At 43.4% G+C, this 27430-nt stretch overlaps 1 protein-coding gene across 2 annotated transcripts; it reads left to right on the top strand.

Annotated features, from left to right (window-relative positions):
• Window positions 1–2610: 2610 nt before the first annotated feature.
• Window positions 2611–15288, top strand: LOC123752145 (M-phase inducer phosphatase). 2 transcript variants are annotated; one of them, XM_045734208.2, is made up of 7 exons: window positions 2611–3277; window positions 9086–9320; window positions 10791–11014; window positions 11496–11623; window positions 12151–12580; window positions 12820–13129; window positions 13343–15288. In XM_045734208.2, exons 2-7 carry the CDS (start codon window positions 9104–9106, stop codon window positions 13966–13968), a joined length of 1935 nt encoding a protein of 644 aa, XP_045590164.2. In that variant the 5' UTR covers window positions 2611–3277; window positions 9086–9103; the 3' UTR covers window positions 13969–15288. The 2 variants fall into 2 exon arrangements, with proteins under 2 accessions (XP_045590164.2, XP_069183392.1); XM_069327291.1 differs by lacking the exon at window positions 2611–3277 and adding an exon at window positions 6964–7678.
• Window positions 15289–27430: the final 12142 nt, after the last annotated feature.

Below are 27430 nucleotides of genomic sequence, written 5' to 3'. Positions count from 1 at the left end.
CATACTAGGCAGTTTCTATTTATGCAGGCGACGAGTCACAATAACGTGGCTGAATTAGTTTGACCAGACCACACACGAAAATTAACACGTGATGAAAAATGTGACAGTGTCAGACCACGGAGGAAGAATTGAAACAGGAATTTCCTTAAGTACTTTCCTTAAGAGGTTTAAGGAAAGATAGAGGTTTAGTTTAGAGGTTTACAAGTGGATGAATGGACATAACAAAGGGGATATTAATAGGGTATTAAAAGTGTCAACACAAGACAGAACACGAAACAATGGGTATAAATTGGATAAGTTTAGATTTGACTTTGACGCAAGTGATCTATCTCCTTTCTTAAAAATTGGTACCACATTAGCTACCTTCCATGACTCTGGCACTCTACCTAACTCTACCATAATCCATTTAGATTATGCAGTTCAGTTTTGGTCGCCATACTATAGAATGGATATAAATTCACTTCAACGTGTCCAGCGTAGGATGACTAAGTCCCCAAATTAGAAATCTTTCATATGAACAAAGATTAACAAAGCTTAAATTGCATTCACTGGAAAGGCGAAGAGTTAGGGGTGACATGATAGAGGTTTACAAGTGGGTGAATGGACATAACAAAGGGGATATTAATAGGGTATTAAAAGTATCAACACAAGACAGAACACGAAACAATGGGTATAAATTGGATAAATTTAGATTTAGGAAAGACTTGGGTAAATACTGGTTCGGTAACAGGGTTGTTGATTTGTGGAACCAATTACCGCGTAACGTGGTGGAGGTGGGGTCCCTCGATTGTTTCAAGCGCAGGGTTGGACATGTATATGAGTGGGATTGGGTGGTTATAGATAGGAGCTGCCTCGTATGGGCCGATAGGCCTTCTGCAGTTGCCTTTGTTCTTATGTTATGTTCTTGTTGCAAGGTTTCAATTTCAGTTCTTGAGTCTGTATGTATGATAACATGTTGTCAGGTGTTCAGCAAGAGCATGTTCCAAAGCCTTTTGAATGGCTAGCATCTCTGTTTGTAAAGTCGAACACCCATTTGAGAGCCTCCAACTGTTTACAGAATTTCCCGCCGTAACTACAGCTCCGGTTTCTTGTCGCTGCTGGTCTACTGATCCATCTGTGAAGTAAGTGAAGCTGTCAGATGCCAAGTTTGCGTCTATATGCATCTGTGCAATGTTACGTAGCAGACGAGGATTAGTCTGGTTCTTTTTTTCTTCAAGAACCATAATCTTAAAGTCTGCTGGCGGAGATTCCCAAGGGGTTTGCATAACAAAGTCTGCATGTATTTCGTCGACACCCTTCTCAGTGACTGTAGTTTGTTATATCGAATGTATTTTAGTTTAGTTTAGTTCATTTATTATGCACCCCATACCCATCTTGTGGGCGGTAGTGGAAAGGGTTACAGAGGCACATAATGGGCTCAGGGACTGAACCCCACAATTCATTTAGCTAGATTCATTTAGATTCATCGAATGTATTGATGGTGTTTATCGCACCAAACTGATAATTATCAAACTGAGGTCTGCCTGTGTTCAGTTGTGCAGCTGCTTCCTTAATCTCGTATCTCATATTTGACATTGCTGTTCTAGAATAACTTTCCCATTCTTAATCTGGTGACTGGTGGCCGAGTTATCACACTGCCATCTGGTGACTGGTGGCCGAGTTATCACACTGCCATCTGGTGACTGGTGGCCGAGTTATCACACTGCCATCTGGTGACTGGTGGCCGAGTTATCACACTGCCATCTGGTGACTGGTGGCCGAGTTATCACACTGCCATCTGGTGACTGGTGGCCGAGTTATCACACTGCCATCTCTGGTGGCCGAGTTATCACCTGCCATCTGGTGACTGGTGGCCGAGTTATCACACTGCCATCTGGTGACTGGTGGCCGAGTTATCACACTGCCATCTGGTGACTGGTGGCCGAGTTATCATACTGCCATCTGGTGACTGGTGGCCGAGTTATCACACTGCCATCTGGTGACTGGTGGCCGAGTTATCACACTGCCATCTGGTGACTGGTGGCCGAGTTATCATACTGCCATCTGGTGACTGGTGGCCGAGTTATCACACTGCCATCTGGTGACTGGTGGCCGAGTTATCACACTGCCATCTGGTGACTGGTGGCCGAGTTATCACACTGCCATCTGGTGACTGGTGGCCGAGTTATCACACTGCCATCTGGTGACTGGTGGCCGAGTTATCACACTGCCATCTGGTGACTGGTGGCCGAGTTATCACACTGCCATCTGGTGACTGGTGGCCAAGTTATCATGACTGTACCACACGCTGGCAACTCCCACCGTCAAAACATCACATTGACAGTAGGCGGGAGCCGGATTCACCAAGCAAGCACTTACGAACCCCTCGACCTCTTGTCTCAATCTTTAGCGGCTTTGTTCACATATAATAAACAGTTTATGCGCTCCCAAGCACCAGGAGGCTGTTTATTACCGTAAAAACATTTGTTTGACAAGTTGCGATACTTGTAAACTGTTTTTCTAAATGTAAACAAAGCCGCCGGATTGTGACAAAAAAATATATTTAGAGGTTCCACGAGTATAGAACCACTGTTGCCTCACACTTGCTATCACGAGCGCCTCTGTTTTGTCAGTGTGAACTCTTGAGTGTGTGAGAGTGCGTGGTGCTCCCTCGCGTGTGTAAGCGTGCGTTGTGTTACCTCTGAATATTGTGAATGGTAACTACTCATCTATTGACTGTTTGAATCACGCTACAATGTACTTCTAAAACCCAAATCGACTTTTAAATCAGTTTAATTTGGTTTTGATCTGTGTTTAAGAAAAAAAAAAAGACAGATTCAAGTAGATTGGCAAGATAAAAAATAGTGCTTTCCATGATATTGAGGTAGATTTATGGTAAGTTTATCTACAGTAGACCTCTCAAACACATTGGGCCCTGAGAAATAACATACTGGCACACACCCACTACTGACCCTAAACAGTGGGTCCACGACCAGGGGGCCTTGTGGAAGGGGCCTTATCAAATAGGCTTCAGCTCTAGGGCTCCATGCTGTGTCTACCGAGTAGACAGCAAGGCCTTACAGAAGTGACAGTGACAGTGTTCTCGATATGAATTCGAAGCAAATTTTGGAAAGTGCCTGTACCCGGCCGTGACTAAAAGCCAACTACGACAGACTGGTTGGACCAGGTCGTCAAACAACCGGCTGGAACCATGTTTCACGTGATTCTCTAAGGCCGCTGCTGTCTGGGGCCTTCAGCGGAGGCTTCTGCGAGAATAGAAACTTGTTCTGCACGTGAGGTAAGTCTCGGATCGCCCACTGCTGGACTTGTGCTACGTCCCCGCGGACTTGTGCTACGTCCCCGCGGACTTGTGCTACGTCCCCGCGGACTTGTGCTACGTCCCGTGTTAAGTTTCGTCCAATTAACATTCACACAGAAAATATTTAAAAATAAACTGCAGGAGATCTACTGGCCCCTGCAGGACGCCCCTAAATGTTATCAAAGACAAATCCTAAAATGTTTTCTCCAGTTATATCGCACAAAGATTAGATAAGGGACAACAGACCAGTAAAATAAGAATAATAATCTAAAATCAATATTTTATCCAATATAATAAGTGTGAATCGTAAGTTAGACGTATGTATGAGACGTATAATAAGTTTTGATACAGTGCCACATGAAAGACTGATTAAAAAAATAGAGGCTCATGGTATTGGGGGTGCTGTATGTGGAAGAATGGACACAACAAAGGGGGATATTAATAGGGTATTAAAAGTATCAACACAAGACAGAACACGAAACAATGGGTATAAATTGGATAAATTTAGATTTAGGAAAGACTTGGGTAAATACTGGTTTGGTTGTTTTGTGGAATCAATTACCGTGTAACGTGGTGGAGGTGGGGTCCCTAAATTGTTTCAAGCGCGGGTTGGACATGCATATGAGTGGGATTGGGTGGATATAGATAGGAGCTGCCTCGCATGGGCCAATAGGCCTTCTGCAGTTACCTTTGTTCTTATGGTGGATAAAAATGGGAGCCGTCTCGTATGGGCCAAATGTAAGGTTCTGAGGGTAGATAATGATGATAGTTACAAGATACGAGCTAGATGGTGTTGAGATTGCGAAAGGGATCTGGGAGTTATGATTAGTAAGAATTTTTAAAACCAAAGGATCAATGCATGAATGTTTGGGGTTTTGTGTGTACATTCTCTAACAAGGCGGAGTTAGGGGTGACATAACTGGACACACTAAAGGGGATATTTATAAGGTATTACGTATGTCAACACATAAGAGAACAATGGATATAAATTGGATTGTTTTGATAAGAACATAAGAACAAAGGCAACTGCAGAAGGCCTATTGGCCCATACGAGGCAGCTCCTATTTATAACCCCCCAATCCCACTCATATACATGACCAACCCGCGCTTGAAACAATTAGTTTCAACTAATTGTTTCAACTTGAAACAATTGATCGATTAGTTCCCTCGAGCTCACTCCCTATTTCCTTGTTATCCTTGTTTCCTATAACTCATTCCCTATTTTCTTGTTATCCTTGTTCCCTATAACTCATTCACTATTAACTTGTTATCCTTGTTCCCTATAACTCATTCCCTATTTTCTTGTTATCCTTGTTCCCTATAACTCATTCCCTATTTTCTTGTTATCCTTGTTCCCTATAACTCATTCCCTATTTTCTTGTCTTTAAATTTGTCTCCGTGTTAGTTAACAAAGTCCAAAATATTATTCCGCTTTGGTACCTTTAATTTATTGGTCAAGTAATTAAGGAAGCATTATAGAAGTAGGGTCCTTTGATTGTTTCAAGCGTAGGTTAGACATGCATGAGTGGGATTGTGTGGATATAAATAGGAGCTGCCTCGTATGGGCCAAGAGGCCTTCTGCAGTTATATAATAACATATGGGTATAAATTGGGTATTACAATGGGTATAAATTGGATAAGTTTAGATTTAGGAAAGACTTGGGTAAATACTGGTTCAGTAACAGGGATGTTGATTTGTGGAACCAATTGCCGCGTAACATTGTGGAGGTGGGGTCCCTCGATTGTTTCAAGCGCGGGTTGGACATGTATATGAGTGGGATTGGGTGGTTATAAATAGGAGCTGCCTCGTATGGGACAACAGGCCTTCTGCAGTTGCCTTTGTTCTTATGTGCTTATATTAATCAATGTAACTGCTGAAGGCCTATTGGCCCATACGAGGCAGCTCCTATTTATAACCACCCAATCCCACTCATATACATGTCCAACCCTCGTTTGAAACACTCGAGGGACTCCACCTCCACTACGTTACGTGGTAATTGGTTCCACAAATCAATAACCTTGTTCCCTACCAGTATTTACCCAGGTCTTTCCTGAATCTAAATTTATCCCATTTATACCCATTGTTTCGTGTTCTGTCTTGTGTTGATACATTTAATACCCCATTAATATCCCCTTTATGTCCATTCATCCACTTGTAAACGTGTATCATGTTACTCCTAACTCTTCGCCTTTCTTGAGAATGTAATTGAAGTTTTGTTAATCTTTCTTCATTTGACAGGTTTCTAATTTGGAGGATTTGGGGGAATTGATAACAATCGTAAACTGTTAAAAATTTTCTGCTTCGGTATTCCCAGTTTGGTTTTAAACCAGCTTGTACCACTAAAATGAGTCAGCCATAACACACACACACTGTATCAAAAGCTTTCCTAAAGTCAAGGTGTAGCGTTTGCACTATCAACTGCCTCAATTGCACTATCAAATGCCCGAAACGCTTTGCGTAATAGTGGCTTTAGGCATTGTATGTACTAGCTCTACCTATAAGTCAAACAATCCTTGTAAATATTTATTGTATGTACCTTACCTAAATAAAATTGTATTGTTGTTGTTGTTGTAATTATGCTGGAATAGAATATCAAATGTGTCAAACATGAGCAGCACTTGTTAAGGCCTTGAGATGGTACATATCAGCAGACACGGCTTAATGTTTACACGCATAAGCTTGTGTATATGTGTAAGCTTAATTTAAAATATATCAGCTGGATGGCGTTGAGATTGCAAAGTCTGACTGCGAAAAGGATCTGTAGGTGAAGATTAGTAAGAATTTAAAGACAAAAAAATTGGTTCATAATTGTACGAAATAGGACACTAGGATTTAATAATCGAATCGTTTTGATTGTTTGTTGGACATGTATATGAGTGGGATTGGGTGGTTATAGATAGGAGCTACCTCCTATGGGCCAATAGGCCTTCTGCAGTTACCTTTGTTCTTATGTTACTAATAAGACACCTGGTGTTGTTCTTCAGCTATATCTTGCTCTTGACAACAACGAGGATGACAAATTTAATCCCTCAAATTAGAAACAGTCAAAACTGTTATACAATATTATGCAGTATAAAAGATAATATGAAGTATTTTCATTAATACGTTTTTCAAAATGTTTATTTTTATAATATTTATATTTATGGTTAGGTAGATATTGTTCTTATACAGATTTCGTCCTGATGTTGAAAATATTGTTTTAGTGGCAGTTTATATTTTTAATCGAGCTACGAAACATGCTTCGTTTACGTGTTTTACATCCCATGTTAAGCATCACAATGTCCTTCGGGGAATGTGATAATTAATACAGGTAAAGTAAAGAGGCTGAAGGAACAGCATAACCTCCCCCCACCCTCCTCAGCCACCTACTGGCCGGCCAATCAGCTGAGGGCAGGACTGGCCCCACCACCCCCTCCCTCCTTCTCCTCACTCCTCCCCGCCAGTATTTACATCCTGCAGGCCACGGTTTGGACGCATTGATCACAAATAATTGCCTGTAATAAGTGCTCTCGTCTTTTGCCGTCTCCAGCTTCTGAATACAGCATCTTGTGAATAGAAGATGTATTCACCATCGATGGATACTCTAATGGAGGTAGGTGCAGGTTGTGAGCGCTAATGTGTGTTGGTAATTGACCGTCTGGCAACTCGGTTATCGTAACTCTACACGCTAGAACGCAGTCGAGCTGGCAGACGATGCTAATCTCGCAGCAAAACGCTTTCATCAATAATTTCAACTTAAAAGGATTTAACGGTGACCAATTTACATTGGGCGTAAGGAAGGTGGTGATAGCTCGCCCCGAGAGCAGCTTAGAGGGCCTCAAGTGCGCCGTAATCGTCGTGAGGGGAAGGAACGGAGTCTTGCATCTCGTTCTCAAAATGGTTGCCGGGTGAGAGCGCGGCAGACAGCGTCGGGGACCTCAGTCGGTGGCCGTCTGGCGTGTCGGGAGGACGTGTGCAACATCTCTCCTCTATATATATATATCTATACATCTTAATATATATACACCCTCCCGACATCTCTATTCTAAAAAAAACACTATCAACCACTTGAGGATTTAACCATCGCGCAAGTGTTCAAGACTCTGAAAGTGCCGCGACCCAAACAAAAGTGAATTTGAAAGAGTGCTTAAGAGGTCACAGTTGGGAGTGTAAACAAATGTGGCTTAGTGTACTTGTTGCCCCCAGACGGCAGGCACTAGTGCAGGTCAGGTGTGTGGCTTTAAGGCTCATGATTGGCCGCGCTTGAGGCTTGGACTGGTGTGGTAGAGGTGTGGCTGAAGGGCTGAGGCTAAGGAAGAGTGTTGACCTGATAATATTGACCCCACACACACGCGGTGATTGTGGTGACCTGCTCTACAATCTACAACATTTGTTTGCTTGTAAGTGTAGTGTTGTGAGCATTGTGTTGTAGGGAGGGTTTTGTGTTGTCTAGGGTGGTGTTCCTCTCCCTTAAGTGGGTACCCTATTGTATTTACGATTGATTCCTCTCCCTTAAGTGTTGTATGTACAACATAAAGGGGGATATTTATAGGGTATTAGATGTCGGGCACATAATAGACCACGAAACAATAGATATAAATTGGATGGCACAGATCCACAAGGGCACGGGGGAGACGTCTCCCGTCACGCAGGGTGTAGTCGCACCTCTACAGATCTCCAGTATCATCTATTGATACTGGTGATGGCTTAAAAGGGGCCACCACTTACGGGCTATTCATGCCCGTGCCACCTTTTGGGTGGCTTAATCTTCATCAATCAATCCACAAGGGCCGCAAGTGACGAGGATTCGAACCTGCGTTTGAGAGCATCCCAGCCTTAATCTTCATTCGATGCGTAGTGTGATTTCTGTGTATAAATTGGATCGAATTTCGATCGATTAGTTCGCTATTGCTCACTCAGTTTATCCAACCACTTGGGCTGGACGGTAGAGCGACGGACTCGCTTCATGCAGGTCGTCGTTCTATCCCCGATCGTCCAAGTGGTTGGGCATCATTCCTTGCCTCTCCTCCGTCCCATCCCAAATCTTTATCCCTTCCCAGTGCTACATAGTCGTAATGGCTTGGCGCTTTTCCCCTGATAATTCCCTCACTCCCCGTTACCTTGTGATTCCTTTTCCCTCTTCCCCCCCTATTTCCCTTGAATTTCCCTTCCTTGTTCCCTATGTTGTATTTACGACACTAATTCCTCCCCCTTAAGTGAGGAATTATTTGACAATATTCCCCCCCCTCCCTTAAGTGTTAATATCAACCTACAATATTATATCCTTATCGGTTATATAATTTTTATATTAATTGCAAGTTGATTGCAAATAAACATGTGGAATTGCTTTTACTTTAGGTGAGCACTTGTTTTGGTGTCACATGTGTGCATGTATATTAAATGTAAAGTTATGTTCCACAGTAAATGTTTTAAGATGCCTCATTTTACTAGTAGATGATCTAAGATACTTTGTACTGTTACTGCATCTCCATTGTTGCATAAAGGTGTGACGTTTACACTCCTTTGAATGTAAATTTAAATAACTATGTTGTAAACTATGTAAAGTAATAAAGAGCAAATTTAGATTTTTGCATGTCAAAAAGGATCCATGCACTTTGGTTGGGACTGAGTCAATCTATGGCTTTCAATTCCTGATAAGTCAAAAGTGATTGGGCACTGTTCCTTCCTCCAGTCCTATCCTGGCTCCTTGTCCTCACATCCCATTCATATCATCATACAGTCGTACCAGCGTAGCATTTTAACCATTTATAATTACCGTGATTAAAGAGGCATATTTTCTCCCGCAGCTTGAAGAACTAGAGGAAATGATGAGTGGCCGTGACCTCTTGTACCGGAGCGTGCTGCGGGGCAGCCAGTGCGAGAGTCCGCAGTTGTCCAGCGACCTCTCGCCCATGTCGAGTCTGGCGCTGACTCTACATCATGGTGCCTCCCTCACTCAGACTCCCCGCAGGAAACTCTCCCTCTCCTCGACTATGACTGATACGCCGCAGTCCTGCCAAGATCTTTCTCTGCTTTGCTCAAGTAAGTTCATAATCACATTATTCCTAAGCTTCTTCCATTATGTTGTCTTTGGGTGCCAAGGTTCTTGGGTTGTGGTGTTGCTGGGTACCAAGATTTCTCCTGTTACTGGGTACCAAGATTCCTCTCAAGTTGTGGTATTGCTGGCATAAGATATTGTAGCCAAGATTCCTTATGGGTTATGCTGTATTTGGGTGCCAAAATTCCTCTTGTGGTGCTGATGTTGCTGGGTACCAAAATTCCTCTTAGTGACTGCAAAATTGTGGACGTAAGTTTCCTCATCGCCTTTCTACTGCATATTGTTTTCTCATGGAAATAATACATATAAATACTCTTTTAGGGTGGGAGAGTGTCCCCTTGTTTACAAAACAAGGTTTAGCTTAAGTTCTCGCTGGGAATTATGGGTTTGAATCCCAGATGGGACAAATGTTTGTGTGCATTTCCTGTCACCTAATGCCTATTTACATATACTGCATTTATTGGGAGCTATTACCCTAGCTTGTTCTTGGGACCATTACATCAAAAAGTACCAAGTGTTGCTTGGTACGTAACACTCCAGCTGTTGCTGGTAACTGTCCCCATATCTTTTCCTTCAAGCTGGTTCTTCAAGCCTAGCATTGAAAGGTTTGCAATAATGTTTGTACATCTTTGTGGTGTTATATATGTTTGTTTTTGTCTTTGATAAATGCATTTTTTGCTAGCAGTTGTGTGGTTTATTAAATGAGATTTTTTTTTGTATTGGTTTTGGCATGGTTAATTCATTCATGTTAGGGTTGGTCCAGTGGTCTCATTTTTGTTTTTTCATATCCAATTTTACGTTTTCCTGTTTTGATGCATTTTATCGTACCTGTTTTCTATCTGTTTTCCCTGTTTTGATGCATTCTATCGTACCTGTTTTCTATCTGTTGTTGGTTCTAGGTGTCTGTGTCCCCCACACAGCCCAATTGATCTCTGATCAGGCCACCTACAGGTGGTATGGTCAACCAGGCTGTTGGTTTCTTGCAGCCTGGTTGATCAGGTATCCTTCACAGGTGTTTTTATCAATTTAAAGAGAACTTGTTAAGTCTTCTAGTGATGGCCCCCGTACTTTGTGTGCAAGGGAAGTGGTAAAACAGTCTTGGGTTTATAATTATTAAAAATAATTGCACAAAAACAGAACTAAATCAACTGAAACTAGACTTTGCTAGGAAAAATACGAAATGTTGCATATTTAATATAAAATGTCATTGAAAATATTGTACTTCAGCAACTTGTATCATGTAAAATTTCATTGCTATTGGCATTTTACATGAGGTTAAACAAGCCAACCAAAGAAGAGTTTCTAGCCAAATCTTCATTTACTCTTCTCTTGCTGCGAGTTTTCTTTTGTCTTTGCTATTTGTTATGGCCTCATGTCTTTGGTAATAAGGATATCGTCTTTAAGTCTCGTCAGATTTGTTGATCAGGTTAATTAATATTAATTTAATGTTTCAGGTTTGTTGCAAGAAAGTCATAGTCCAGAGTCTGGATCAAGCCAGTGTGAAGAGTCTCCGATCTCCCCGTCTCATCGGCACTCTTCCCGTGACAAAGAGAACTTTCCCTCACCGTATTATTCTCCGTCCCGCACTGCTATTATTCCGCCTCGGCCCCGTGCCAGCCCTCTCCAAGATGTACAGAACACAGTCAACAGAAATCTCAACTTTAGCCCTCTTAAGAAGGTTAATATACTGTTTAGTTTAGTAATACTGTATCTTCTATGGATTCAAGTAGCATTGTGTACTAGGCGACTCTCAGCCACCTTTTTAAAACCTACATGACCTTAAATTACCTAACCGAACCTAACACAGTTTAACATAGGCTTAAACCTGTCTTAATCATATGTACGGTTTTGACCAAGTGGAAAAAGAGCTTTGTTGAAATGCCTCTGACGTGACGTGCTTTTGACGTGTTTTAGATTTAGCTACTCTGAATGAAATGTCCATTTAGCACTGTCTATAGTGAGCCCCTAATTGAGTTCGGTTATTCACGATAACCTTGTTACTGTGATATTTGAATCTGTTTTAAATGGAGGTGGGGTTTCCTCCTTTTCTCCCCGTTCTTTTATGATTTGAAAATACAGCACTTCTTAAATAAGTACTATATGTTGAGGGAATATAAAAACTGCATATATTTGTAGGCTAACTTTTTTTTTCCTGTCAGAATCTACAGTTGGTGTCACCCTCCAAGAGACTATTTACTTCCCCACACAAGCCATCTCCACCTGATGATTTTGACACAAACTCCCAAGATAGCGGATACTCCGAGAGCGGCAAAAAACTGGATGACTGGTAAGTACCGTTGTTTGATTGCAGTCGACTTGAATGTTATGGTTTATGTATTGTAAATAGTTATATGTACTGTGTATACAAAAACAGACTCCGTTGCGACACTGTTTGTGTACTATGACAATTTAAAAGCAACTGGTCTGTAAAGCAGTTATTTATATACTGGTGTTTTGTATACTGTATATATTTGTATGTGTGTTATTTATATAATATGTATGCAATAAGAATAAAAAAAACGTTGATCCAGTAATGCAGAATAGCCAGTTATAATTTTAAAGGATAACTAATTTTATCCTCTCAAATTTTTGATGTGGTTTTGCATACTGTATATATATAAATAACACCTGCATTTAAAATATTGGTACATGACAATATAACTATTTTAAATACAACAACAAACTTCTAATATTTGTTAAATTTTTATTACTTTTATTAATATAAAAAAGGTAATTTAATTTTTATTACACTTCAGTTGATTATTATTACAATATGCCATCAGTTTTCTTTGTATTAATTGTGTGTGTGAATAGTTTCAGTGTGCCGGTCAGCTGCGCTCCACGGAAACTTAATCTGGACTTGTCTCCTCCCAAACCTCGCCTGGCACTCTCCCCTGTAAAGCCAGTTACTGTGGTCTCGGCAACTTCCTCCCTCACTACTGTGTTTTCTGCAGCAACTTCTACACCTGTGTGCTCTTCATCCAGCGTAAACGAGGAACGCAAGCCGTTTAGAAAATTCTCTTCGCTCTCCAAGCCAGAGGAGGAAGACACTATGCTTATGGACCTTATGAATGAAATGACCACACAAGAGGAAGAACCCGTTGGGTTCTCTAAACTCCTGTCGGAACCCATTCAGCCTCCAACCCCTGTATCTTCATATTCAGTGTGTCGTTCAATCAATGATGGCCGTCCATCCATCAGGCGATGTCTCTCAATGGTGGACACGACACCTACATCTTCCAGGGTGAGTCCAGCCACTAGACAGGTGTTAATTTTGTATAAAAACAATTTTAGTATAAAATTTGTTCTTGTTAGACTTAGGCCTGCTGTAAATTATATTTAAAAGCAAGTTTTGATGTTTTTGGGGATGGGAGTGATAGTTTCAGGGGATAGGAGATAAGGTTTTGGAGGATATTTAAACATTAGGATGGTGGTTTATCAATTTGTAGTAACAGTACAACATTGTTTTATTTATATTTTCAGGTGGAGAGCATTATCCCCAAACCACCACCACCAGAGGTCAGCAGCACTGTTTCGTTCAAGCGGCCTCAGCCTCCTACTGACCTCTCCAACTTAACAGAGTGCAAGCGACGAAAGCTAGATGAAACAAGTGACCAGCTCTGTCCTCTGACGTCAAATGCCTCGACTACAACCGGTGAAAAAATTCGTGTTCCTCTTACGCAGAGACAAGTATCTGCACCTGAAGCAAGTACTGCTCAATGTGTCAAACCTAAGTTTCAACGGAGCCACTCTGAGAGTCACGTGTCCATCATGAGAGCCCTGAATAAAAGCGGTAAGTCATATGCAAGAGTTGTGTATTAGATATTTTTCTAGTAAAACTTGTGTAAATTCATTCATTTGCATATGTTGCAAGAATTCCCTGTAGTGTTAGTTTTAGTTTGTCATGATTTTTTTCATTTTGGATTTTTGCATAATACTTGAATAATATTGAATAAGTAGTTATGTACCTCTATAATTTTGTATTAATGTTCGTGTTTTGTTCCAGCTGGTCACGATGGAAATCTCATTGGCGACTTCTCCAAGGTTGGTTTGCTTCCTACTGTTGAAGGTGGCAAACATCCAGATCTGAAGTCCATTTCTGTTGATACTCTGGCCGATGTTGTGCGAGGCAAGTTCAGCAGTAAACTTGCCACTTGCCGAATAATAGACTGCAGATACCCCTACGAGTTCGAGGGTGGTCACATTAATGGGGCCGAAATGTGGCACCACCCAAAAATGGTGGAGGATCAATTAAATGCGCAGACGGGCGCCCCTGTTATAACGAGTGAGGATAACCCCCGGCAAATTTTAATCTTTCACTGCGAATATTCTGCTGAGCGTGGTCCTAAAGCTCAGAGGTTGCTCAGGGAGATGGATCGCACTGCAAATAAGGAACACTACCCGGCTCTCCACTTTCCCGAGACATACCTTTTGGAGGGTGGCTATAAAGCATTCTTTGAAAAGTACCCAGAATTGTGCACACCTAACGATTATGTGAGAATGCTGGATGCTAACTTTGCTGAGGATCTGAAACTCTTCAGAGGCAAGTCTAAATCCTGGGCAGCAGAAAATAAGCAGTCGAGGGGGCGCAGCGCACTCCCTCGTCCAGGTCTCAAGAGACTCGGGTTATGATGACTGTCTGGTGTGTAGGTTTTGTATTATACAAATGTCGCTATTTCCTAAAGTGTGCGTGTGCAATATGTGTTTATTTTGTTGTTGTGTACAGGAGACTTTTGTCCAGACCTGGTCTTCATCAGTCAGGTGTTTGCTTAAGAATACCAAAGGGATAATTTATCAACTTGTAAATACTTGTCCAAGATGTTAAGGGATCCGGCGGTGTGTGCCATGTCTGGGCAGAATTTTGTTGATTTTTTTTGTTCTGCTGTCCTTATTTCCCATAATTTGTTTGATCTGATCAATTACGTGATCACCGACATTTTATTTCTTTCCTCAGTCGTTATGGCCAGTCTTTACCCACTTAATTTGGTCGGTGACGGATACAAGAGCCTATCGAGGGCTTGCACAAAAAAGAGAAAACCAAAAAACCAAAAAAAAAAAACTTCCCATTCATCATAAAGCCTTGTGTATCTCCTTTTAGTGAAAATCACCTTTTCCGAGAAAAGAGAAGTGGGGATCGTGATACTGTGATAATAGGTATGATCCAAATGTAAGATTGCCTGTCCATAGGCTTGCGTGTGCTTGCCATTAAGCTGAAAAGTTGAATTTTGAGAGTTTCACATATTTTTGTATTTCTAGAATGTACAAAACGTTGTTTTCCTTTTTATAAATTATATTTACTGGATCTTTTATGTAGTTCTACTTTCCAGCTTTATAAAGTGTGACTGTAGAGAAAAAAAAGTGCATGTAAATCGGTTTATACTGAATATCATCCGAAAGAACATAAATGTGTTTTTATGCGTGAATGCAAACTTTTTAGGGTGACCCATTTTTTTTATATATATACAGTATATATATAATTTTTTTGAAACACTCAGAGTTCAGAGGCATTCCTGAATTAAAAGTACCCTGCTGCAGTTGCCAATTTTGGGTTTAGTGTCCCTTGTTTGCCGATCTCAAAACGCCGACCATTCCATACATATCATGGGTTATAGATAACTTTTGTACCATAAGCTCATTCTTTTGTAATGTCATTCCAAAAATGACATTGTAATGTAATTTTTTAATGGTTTTTATCATTTTATATCTTAAAATTACTAGAGTTTTTTCCTTTATTTTTTGATTATTTTTTTTCATCTCCTTTAGTAGACAAAATGTTCACTCTTGAATGTACCATGTAAAGATTTACGGGGAACAGCCTTATATTTGTAACAAAAAAAATAAAATAAAAATGTTTCCCTCTCTAGTCCTTGTGTTTGGGTACAAAAAAATCAGTGTCTTGTGGAAACCTCTAAAGTTGTACCATTTATCGACAATACATGGAATTTAAATATATATGTCTTGTTATTTAATCCTTTTATTTCATAACTAAAATGTACACACAACAGTATATTTATTTACATGTTTTTTTTGCAGTATATTATATACATGTTCATACATTTATATTCACATACGGAGTTTCATACATTCTCTGGGGATAATCTGCATAATTCTTGGCGAATATGCCCTAATTTTTTTGGTATATATGATTATATAATTATATGGTATATAATTGTATTGGTATATATGATTAATGATTGCTTTGGCCAGCAGTTTGACTTCGAGTGTGTATTTAACGTGCACTTGCATAAGTTCATGGGAATTTATTACGCTAAATACCGGTAATACACAAATTAGTCAGATGGCTAATAGGTGTTGGGAAGAAATGTAGGAGTGGTTTCCATTAATGATTTAAAGAGATGGTCCCCTACATGGGATAAAGTCCATTAGACAATTGGCATGTGGAAAGGCGGGTTCCAAGATAGATAGATATATTATATATATATATGTCGTACCTAGTAGCCAGAACGCACTTCTCAGCCTACTATGCAAGGCCCGATTTGCTTAATAAGCCAAGTTTTCATGAATTAATGTTTTTTCGACTACCTAACCTACCTAACCTAACCTAACCTACCTTTTTCTGCTACCTAACTGAACCTAACCTATAAAGATAGGTTAGGTTAGGTTAGGTAGGGTTGGTTAAGTTCGGTCATATATCTACGTTAATTTTAACTCCAATAAAAAAAATTGACCTCTTACATAATGAAATGGGTTGCTTTATCATTTCATAAGAAAAAAATTAGAGAAAATATATTAATTCGTGAAAACTTGGCTTTTTAGGCAAATCGGGCCTTGCATTGTAGGCTGAAAAGTGAGTTCTGGCTACTAGGTACGACATATATATATATATATATATATATATATATATATATATATATATATATATATATATATATATATATATATATATATATATATATATATATATATATATATATATATATATATATATATATATATATATATATATATATATATATGTCGTACCTAGTAGCCAGAACGCACTTCTCAGCCTACTATTCAAGGCCCGATTTGCCTAATAAGCCAAGTTTTCATGAATTAATGTTTTTTCGTCTACCTAACCTACCTAACCTAACCTAACCTAGCTTTTTTTGGCTACCTAACCTAACCTTACCTATAAATATAGGTTAGGTTAGGTTAGGTAGGGTTGGTTAGGTTCGGTCATATATCTACGTTAATTTTAACTCCAATAAAAAAAAAATGACCTCATACATAGAGAAAAGGGTTGCTTTATCATTTCATAAGAAAAAAATTATAGTAAATATATTAATTCAGGAAAACTTGGCTTATTAGGCAAATCGGGCCTTGAATAGTAGGCTGAGAAGTGAGTTCTGGCTACTAGGTACGACATATATATATATATATATATATATATATATATATATATATATATATATATATATATATATATATATATATATATATATATATATATATATATATATATATTCAGGCTTATATAACAAGTCTGAATGGTCCCCAGGACAATATGCAACTGAAAACTCACACCCCAGAAGTGACTCGAACCCATACTCCCAGGAGCAACGCAACTGGTATGTACAAGACGCCTTAATCCACTTGACCATCACGACCGGACATAATGAGGTGATAGCCGAGGCTATTTGAACCACCCCACCGCCGGCACTCGGATAGTAATCTTGGGCATAGCATTTTACCAAATCACCTCATTCTTTGGGGCACACGTGAGGAACTCAAATGCGAACAAGCCTGAATGGTCCCCAGGACAATATGCAACTGAAAACTCACACCCCAGAAGTGACTCGAACCCATACTCCCAGGAGCAACGCAACTGGTATGTACAAGACGCCTTAATCCACTTGTCCGGTCGTGATGGTCAAGTGGATTAAGGCGTCTTGTACATACCAGTTGCGTTGCTCCTGGGAGTATGGGTTCGAGTCACTTCTGGGGTGTGAGTTTTCAGTTATATATATATACATATATATAACTGTATATATACAGTTATATATATATATATATATATATATATATATATATATATATATATATATATATATATATATGGAACATATATATATATATATATATATATATATATATATATATATATATATATATATATATATATATATATATATATATATATATATATATATATATATATATATATATATATATATGAAACTAGGAAAGGATTCACTTTTCTAGTGAAATTAGAAAGGATTGTCCGATTGTTCCATCGTCCTTAGTATCTTGCACGTCGTTAACATGGTCCCTGCAAAAAATAAAAAAATAAAAATAAAGTTGACATGGCTGCTCTTTTCCGATTTTGTACGTCTCTCGTAACCCCCCCCCCCTCTCTCTCCCTTCCAAAGGAATATCTTGCATATTAGTCGTTAAAGTACAGCGTGTGGGGGAGGGGAGGGAGGGGGGGGGCAACCTGCCCCACAAAGAACGTTGCTTTTCGCTCGTATGCGTTACATGGGGTAAACAAATTGTACTAGAAAATGGAAGTGGCTGGCACAGCCTGTCCCGTTTTCTGTTTTGGGTCCTCTGGTAGGTTAGGATAAGGACACTTTAAATTGACCGTTTTCTTGACGTTGTGAAACCTTAGGAGGACTGGCTGTGAGGGGAGGCCAAGCCCCACACGCCCCCCCCACACGGGTGGGGGGCATTTAGGGGGGGGGGGGGGGTGATGTCATAACGACAGCTGTGGTTGGCCAATCGTGGTGGTGCCTCGCGTGTGCTGCCCACCACCAGAGGCAGTGTTGGGTGGGATTAATGGATTCACAACTCAATCTGTGGGTGGTGGTGGTGGTACACCCACATCCATCCTGTGGGTGGTGGTGGTGGTACACCCACATCCACCCTGTGGGTGGTGGCGGTGGTACACCCACATCCACCCTGTGGGTGGTGGTGGTGGTACACCCACATCCATCCTGTGGGTGGTGGTAGTGGTGGTACACCCACATCCATCCTGTGGGTGGTGGTGGTGGTACACCCACATCCACCCTGTGGGTGGTGGTAGTGGTGGTACACCCACATCCATCCTGTGGGTGGTGGTGGTGGTACACCCACATCCATCCTGTGGGTGGTGGTGGTAGTGGTACACCCACATCCATCCTGTGGGTGGTGGTGGTACACCCACATCCATCCTGTGGGTGGTGGTACACCCACATCCACCCTGTGGGTGGTGGTGGTGGTACACCCACATCCACCCTGTGGGTGGTGGTGGTAGTGGTACACCCACATCCATCCTGTGGGTGGTGGTGGTACACCCACATCCATCCTGTGGGTAGTGGTGGTGGTACACCCACATCCATCCTGTGGGTGGTGGTGGTGGTGGTACACCCACATCCATCCTGTGGGTGGTGGTGGTAGTGGTACACCCACATCCACCCTGTGGGTGGTGGTGGTGGTACACCCACATCCACCCTGTGGGTGGTGGTGGTGGTACACCCACATCCATCCTGTGGGTGGTGGTAGTGGTGGTACACCCACATCCACCCTGTGGGTGGTGGTGGTGGTACACCCACATCCATCCTGTGGGTGGTGGTAGTGGTGGTACACCCACATCCATCCTGTGGGTGGTGGTGGTGGTACACCCACATCCATCCTGTGGGTGGTGGTGGTGGTACACCCACATCCATCCTGTGGGTGGTGGTGGTAGTGGTACACCCACATCCATCCTGTGGGTGGTGGTGGTACACCCACATCCATCCTGTGGGTGGTGGTAGTGGTGGTACACCCACATCCACCCTGTGGGTGGTGGTAGTGGTGGTACACCCACATCCACCCTGTGGGTGGTGGTAGTGGTGGTACACCGACATCCACCCTGTGGGTGGTGGTGGTGGTACACCCACATCCACCCTGTGGGTGGTGGTGGTACACCCACCCACATCCACCCTGTGGGTGGTGGTGGTGGTACACCCACATCCACCCTGTGGGTGGTGGTGGTGGTGGTGGTCCACAGACCAATCTTGAGGACCAAGTGTAGAAGGTTAGTCACATACTGGAGAGTAACTCAACACCAGTGATCTCGGCGCCACATGATGGGCCAGGCTGTGATATATGAAGTGTACTCAAGTAGTTTTTTTTTTTTTTTTTTTTTTTTTTTTTTTTATTTTCTACCACAACTCAAGTAGTTGTGCTTGCGGTTGAGCTCTGGCTCTTTGGTCCCGCTTCTCAACTGTGAATCAACAGTAGGATAAGGACAGATGGATAATGGCATCCACCTCCAGTACAGGGCATCCACCTCCAGGATGCCCTGTACACCAGTTGATTGGAGTGTACAATGCCCTGGGAGTTGATCAACACCCAGGGCATCAACACCCGGGCCCAGCCGGGGCAGGGAGCTCACTGGGTGCTGGAGAGCGTCCCAGCGCCACCGGCCATCACTCGGACGTGACTTGAAAGGATTACGTGGCTATTGGAAGGTTTACTTCAAGCTGCTGCAAGACAGTTTACTTCAAGCTGCAGCAAGACAGTTTACTTCAAGCTGCTGCAAGACAGTTTACTTCAAGCTGCTGCAAGACAGTTTACTTCAAGCTGCAGCAAGACAGTTTACTTCAAGCAGCTGCAAGACAGTTTACTTCAAGCTGCTGCAAGACAGTTTACTTCAAGCTGCAGCAAGATAGTTTACTTCAAGCTACAGCAAGACAGTTTACTTCAAGCTGCTGCCAGACAGTTTACTTCAAGCTGCTGCAAGATAGTTTACTTCAAGCTGCTGCAAGATAGTTTACTTCAAGCTGCTGCAAGACAGTTTACTTCAAGCTGCTGCAAGACAGTTTACTTCAAGCTGCTGCAAGACAGTTTACTTCAAGCTGCTGCAAGACAGTTTACTTCAAGCTGCTGCAAGACAGTTTACCTCAAGCTGCTGCAAGACAGTTTACTTCAAGCTGCAGCAAGACAGTTTACTTCAAGCTGCTGCCAGACAGTTTACTTCAAGCTGCTGCAAGACAGTTTACTTCAAGCTGCTGCAAGATAGTTTACTTCAAGCTGCTGCAAGACAGTTTACTTCAAGCTGCTGCAAGACAGTTTACTTCAAGCTGCATCAAGACAGTTTACTTCAAGCTGCTGCAAGACAGTTTACTTCAAGCTGCTGCAAGACAGTTTACCTCAAGCTGCTACAAGACAGTTTACCTCAAGCTGCTGCAAGACAGTTTACTTCAAGCTGCAGCAAGACAGTTTACTTCAAGCTGCACCAAGACAGTTTACCTCAAGCAGCTGCAAGAAAGTTTACTTCAAGCTGCAGCAAGACAGTTTACTTCAAGCTGCAGCAAGACAGTTTACTTCAAGCTGCAGCAAGACAGTTTACCTCAAGCTGCTGCCAGACAGTTTACTTCAAGCTGCTGCAAGACAGTTTACTTCAAGCTGCTGCAAGACAGTTTACTTCAAGCTGCAGCAAGACAGTTTACTTCAAGCTGCAGCAAGACAGTTTACTTCAAGCTGCTGCAAGACAGTTTACTTCAAGCTGCAGCAAGACAGTTTACTTCAAGCTGCTGCAAGACAGTTTACTTCAAGCTGCAGCAAAACAGTTTACTTCAAGCTGCTGCAAGACAGTTTACTTCAAGCTGCTGCAAGACAGTTTACTTCAAGCTGCTGCAAGACAGTTTACTTCAGGCTGCTGCAAGACAGTTTACTTCAGGCTGCTGCAAGACAGTTTACTTCAAGCTGCAGCAAGACAGTTTACTTCAAGCTGCAGCAAGACAGTTTACTTCAAGCTGCAGCAAGACAGTTTACGTCAAGCTGCAGCAAGACAGTTTACTTCAAGCTGCAGCAAGACAGTTTACTTCAAGCTGCAGCAAGACAGTTTACTTCAAGCTGCAGCAAGACAGTTTACTTCAAGCTGCAGCAAGACAGTTTACGTCAAGCTGCAGCAAGACAGTTTACTTCAAGCTGCAGCAAGACAGTTTACTTCAAGCTGCAGCAAGACAGTTTACTTCAAGCTGCAGCAAGACAGTTTACTTCAAGCTGCAGCAAGACAGTTTACTTCAAGCTGCAGCAAGACAGTTTACTTCAAGCTGCAGCAAGACAGTTTACTTCAAGCTGCAGCAAGACAGTTTACTTCAAGCTGCTGCAAGACAGTTTACTTCAAGTTGCTGCAAGACAGTTTACTTCAAGCTGCAGCAAGACAGTTTACTTAAAGCATGAACCAATGGATGGTCTCAGAAGCTGTGAATGACCCCATAACGACACCCACTATCACGCCGGGAGAGGCGGGATCGGAGAGCCGAAGCTCAACCCCCTCCCCTCCCCACTCTTCCCTCGATAAAGTGGCGACGTTTCGAATACAGGGATCCGTTTCTACCCATCCTCCCCGGAGATGAGGGAGATGAACCTCAAGATGCTGCGGGAACCCGTCCAGCATCTCACGTTCACTGTAACAGGGTCGACTGTTCAGTTTGAACGCCACTCCCCCTCCCCTCCCTTCCCCCCACTCCCCCCTCCCCTCCCCCCCCACTCCCCCCTCCCCTCCCCCCCACTCCCCCCTCCCCTCCCCCCACTCCCCCTCCCCTCCCCCCACTCCCCTCCCCCCCCCCCCCCCGGCTATCGTTTAGATATTTTTAGACGTCCTGTACTAACCTTCCACACCCCCCCCCTTCCTCCCCCAATATGTCTAAAGACCTTCCGAAGACCTTCCGAAGACCCCACGACATTAGAGGCCGACGTGGACAATTAGATTTAGAATTTGAATGTGTTTTCAGGTCAGCGGGGCGGCCAGCCGTGCTGCCCGGCTGCTCTAAGCAGCTACAGGTCCTCAGGTGTCGAGTGTTCAACATCTTTTTGAGTGACTTATACAGCTTAGTTTAGCTCCTTTTATACAACTTCGGTTGGCTGTTGTATAATGGGTGTATTTGGTGTATTCCCGGGGTGGGGGGGGGGGGGGGAGGTGGAGGCGGCAAGGACGGTACTGCAACTGGTGCCGCGAGGCAACCACGGGCGCCTCCAGGAGTGTGCAACAGGTGTGTGCAACACTCACTCAACAGGTGTGTGCAACACTCACTCAACAGGTGTGTGCAACACTCACTCAACAGGTGTGTGTGCAACACTCACTCAACAGGTGTGTGCAACACTCACTCAACAGGTGTGTGTGCAACACTCACTCAACAGGTGTGTGCAACACTCACTCAACAGGTGTGTGCAACACTCACTCAACAGGTGTGTGCAACACTCACTCAACAGGTGTGTGCAACACTCACTCAACAGGTGTGTGCAACACTCACTCAACAGGTGTGTGCAACACTCACTCAACAGGTGTGTGCAACACTCACTCAACAGGTGTGTGCAACACTCACTCAACAGGTGTGTGCAACACTCACTCAACAGGTGTGTGCAACACTCACTCAACAGGTGTGTGGCAGGCTGATATACGTGACGATAGACACACCATCAGCCGACTCAACATGTTGTGCACAGGGACATGTGTGTTACGGAGCAGGTGTAGGTGTGAGCAGTCACCTCACAGCCCAAAGGTCCCGGGTTCGATTCCTGCAGCAGGATAGAGGCTGTCTATCAGTATATTCAGTATATGCTACCAGTATATTCAGCTTTAAACCGATAAAACAAGAACACATGCAGCCGTATATATATATGTAAATCGTATAATTAACCTATGTCAGACCAGTCTTGGAATATGCAGCACGGAACCTCCCCTTCCCAATTTGTCAAACAATTGTAAATTAAAGGGAGGTTGCAGGAGCTAAATCTAGCAACAATAGACATAACTAGAGATAATATGATCACAACGTAGAAGATACTGAGGGTAGTGAGAAATATTACAGAGTGCTAGAAGGTTCAGCATGAGGCGGTGCCCAAGAGTTAGATCTCACTCGTTATAGGGACACAGAGCTCACAAGGGCTTGTGGAAGATCAGCGGATATAAGGATAAGAGGTGGGACCCAAGAGCTTAATGCTCAATCTAGGTAAGTGGATGACTCAGAACATCAGTCTAAAGGATTTATCAAGCACTTGAGTATGCACTTGCGAAGCCTGTGCATCTTTCCTCAACCGTGGTGACCGCGCTTACATTTCTTTGAACATTTGATGAGCCTCGAGGTGCTCCTTGGGGCTCACTTGAACCCCAGGTCGTGGCGCAGTGGTCTAAGGCGTGTGCTTGGCAGTACCTTTAAATCCTTTAGACTGAAAGAAAATGCAAGACTGAACCAGTGAAGAGCAGAGGTGCCATAGGCACAATCAGAGAACACTGTATAAACATCAGAGGTCCGCGGTTGTTCAACGTCCTCCCAGCGACTAGAAGAAATATTGCCGGAACAACCGTGGACATCTTCAAGAGAAAACTGAACTGTTTTCTAAGAGAAGTTCCGGACCAGCCGGGCTGTGGTGGGTATGTGGCCCTGCGGGCCGCTCCAAGCAACAGCCTGGTGGACCAAACTCTCACAAGTCAAGCCTGGCCTCGGGCCGGGCTTGTGGAGTAGAAGAACTCCCAGAACCCCATCAACCAGGTACACAGAGAATGGGTTCGAATCCTCCCCCATGACTCCTACTGAGTGTCTCATTGGTACATCAATGCTCAAGGCATCACGGGTGTGTATGTGTGTGTACTCCCCTAGTTGTGTTTGCGGGGGTTGAGCTCTGGCTCTTTGGTTCCGCCTCTCAACTGTCAATCAACAGGTGTACAGGTTCCTGAGCCTACTGGGCTCTATCATATCTACATTTGAAACTGTGTATGGAGTCAGCCTCCACCATATCACTGCCTAATGCATTCCACCTGTTAACTACTCTGACACTGAAAAAGTTCTTTCTAACGTCCCTGTGGCTCATTTGGGTACTCAGTCTCCACCTGTGTCCCCATGATCATGATCCACCCTAGTTGAAGAATTTATCTTTATCTACCCTGTCAATTCCTCTGAAAATTTTGTAGGTAGTGATCAAGTCTCCCCTTATTCTTCTGTCTTCCAGTGTCGTGAGGTGAATTTCAAGCAGCCTTTCCTCGTAACTCATGCCTCATAGTTCTGGGACATAGTTCTAGTGGCATACCTCTGGTAGGCATACCTCCAGATTCGTCTTGTGCTTGACAAGGTACGGGCTCCATGCTGGGGCCGCATACTCCAGGATTGGTCTTACATATGTGGTGTACAAGATTCTGAATGATTCCTTACACAGGTTCCTGAACGCTGTTCTGATGTTAGCCAGCCTCGCATATGCCGCAGACGTTATTCTCTTTATGTGGGCTTCAGGAGACAGGTTTGGTGTGATATCAACTCCTAGATCTTTCTCTCTGTCCGTTTCATTAAGTACTTCATCTCCTATTCGGTATCCTGTGTCTGGCCTCCTGTTTCCACTGCCTAGTTTCATGACCTTGCATTTACTCGGGTTGAACCTTAGTAGCCATTTGTTGGACCATTCATTCAGTTTGTCTAGGTTATCTTGTAGCCTCATACTATCTTCCTGTCTTAATCCTCATAATTTTTGCATCATCAGCAAACAATGAGAGAAACGATTCTATACCCTCTGGGAGATCATTTACATATTTCAGAAACAGTATAGGTCCAAGGACTGACCCCTGCGGGACTCCACTGGTGACGTCTCGCCAATCTGAGGTCTCACCCCTCACAGTGACTCGTTGTCTCCTGTTGCTTAGGTACTCCCTTATCCAACGGAGTACCTTCCCTTTCACTCCAGCCTGCATCTCCAGCTTTTTCACTAGCCTCTTGTGTGGCACTGTGGTACTGGCTTTCTGGCAATCCAAAAATATGCAGTCTGCCCACCCCTCTCTTTCTTGCCTGATTTTTGTTGTCTGGTCGTAGAGTTCAATTAATCCTGTGAGGCAGGACCTGCCATCCCTGAACCCATGTTGATGCTGTGTTACAAAGTTCTTTCGCTCCAGGTGTTCCACTAGCATTCTTCGCACAATCTTCTCCATCAGCTTGCATGGTATGCAGGTTAGGGACACTGGCCTGTAGTTCAGTGCTTCCTGCCTATCATCCTTCTTGTATATTGGGACTACATTGGCCATCTTCCAAATTTCTGGCAGTCCCCCTGTTACCAGTGATTTATTATACACTATGGAGAGTGGCAGGCACAGTGCTTCTGCTCCTTCCTTTAGTATCCATGGGGAGATTCCATCTGGGCCTATAGCCTTTGTCACATCCAACTCTAGTAAACACTTCCTTACTTCCCCCACTGGATGTAAGCTCAAACTGTTCTAGTTGTTCCTGGTTAACTATTCCATCTCTCAACTCTGGAACTTCTCCTGTGTGAGGGTGTGGTCATATCTTGAGGTTATCTTGAGATGATTTCGGGGCTTTTTAGTGTCCCCGCGGCCCGGTCCTCGACCAGGCCTCCACCCCCAGGAAGCAGCCCGTGACAGCTGACTAACACCCAGGTACCTATTTTACTGTTAGGTAACAGGGGCATAGGGTGAAAGAAACTCTGGCCATTGTTTCTCGCCGGCGCCTGGGATCGAACCCAGGACCACAGGATCACAAGTCCCGCGTGCTGTCCGCTCGGCCGACCGGCTCCCTAATAATCGTTGGTGTGGTAACAATCGTTACAACCTGCTACGATAACTACAACATGATGCCCTTTAAACTTCTGACAAATGGAGTGGTGTTTCCCCTTCCCTCTCCCACTCCCCTTACGGGGGAGAGTTGGGGGTGGGACCTCTCCGAGACTCACTCCCCTTACGGGGGAGAGTTGGGGAGGTCTCGGAGAGGTCCCACCCCCACCCACGAACACCCTACAGCTTCGAAACACATAGTTTTTTTTTTTGTTAGCCCTCTCCTCCTCTGTGACTAGTCAATCCTTCGTTACGCCTTTGTCTGATTCCTTCCCTTTGTCTCTCCTGTTCCTCTCTCTCTCTAGAACATCTGTCTCTTTTTCTGCGTCTCTCTTTCTCCTTGTCTCTCTTTATCTCTGCGTGGCTCTCTATGTGTCACTCTATTTCTCTCGCTTTCTCCTTGTGTGTGTGTTTGTGAAGTCGCCTAACTGTGCTCACCTAATTACGCTTGCGGGGGTTGAGCTCTGGCTCTTTGGTCCCGCCTCTCAACTGTCAATCAACAGGTGTACAGGTTCCTGAGCCTATTGGCCTCTATCATATCTACACTTGAAACTGTGTATGGAGTCAGCCTCCACCACATCACTGCCTAATGCATTCCATCCGTTAACTACTCTGACACTGAAAAAGTTCTTTCTAACGTCCCTGTGGCTCATGTGGGTACTCAGTCTCCACCTATGTCCCCTTGTTCGCGTCCCACCCGTGTTGAATAGTTTGCCTTTGTCCACACTAACAATTCCTCTTAGAATCTTGTATGTGGTGTACATGTCTCCCCTAATTCTTCTGTTTTTTTTTAGCGAAGTGAGGTTTAGTTCGATAAGTATTTCCTGGTAGGTTATGACTCTCAGCTCGGGGACTAGTCTGGTGGGATACCTCTGAAGTTTCTTTATCATCGTCGTGTGCTTGTGGACTCTAGGCTGGAACTGCATACTCCAGGATTGGTCTGACATATGTGGTATCCAAGGTTCTGAATGATTCCTTACACAAGTATCTGAAGGCCGTTCTTATGTTGGCCGACCTTGCAAACGCCGCTGATGTTATCCTCTTGATGTGGGCTTCGAGGGACAGGTCTCGTGTGATATCAACCCCAGGTCTTTCTCTCAGATTCTTGAAGGAGTTCATCTCCTAAATGATACCTTTCTCTGGCCTCCTGCTCCCTACATCTATCTTCATTACTTTACACTTGCTTTGAGTTGTATTCTATTATCCATTTGTTGGACTTCAATCATTCCAGGTCATCTTGTGCTGTCCTTGTCTCAATCCTTCACATAATCTCAGCATTGAGAGGAATGAGCCTATATGCAGACAATGAGTCACAATAACGGGGTTGAAGACATGATGGCCAACCTACACATCAGAAGGTGAGACGACGACGTTTCGGTCCGTCTTGGACCGAAACGTCGGCGCTTCTTCATCTTCTAGTGAGTGGTTTGGTCGTTAATGAGTCTGTTCTCTCAAGAATATCATTTACGTATATCAGAGGCAGGGTAGGGTGCGGTCGGGGGGGGGGGGTAGGTGGATAGGGAGGTGGTCAGAGGGTAGGCAGGTGTACCCAGGTGGCCTTGGAGAGCAGGTGCT

This window comes from Procambarus clarkii, chromosome 19, assembly GCF_040958095.1.
Source record: "Procambarus clarkii isolate CNS0578487 chromosome 19, FALCON_Pclarkii_2.0, whole genome shotgun sequence".
NCBI lineage: Eukaryota > Metazoa > Arthropoda > Malacostraca > Decapoda > Cambaridae > Procambarus > Procambarus clarkii.
Note: the sequence above shows the minus strand (reverse complement) of the source record. Positions and strands in the feature narration are given on the sequence as shown.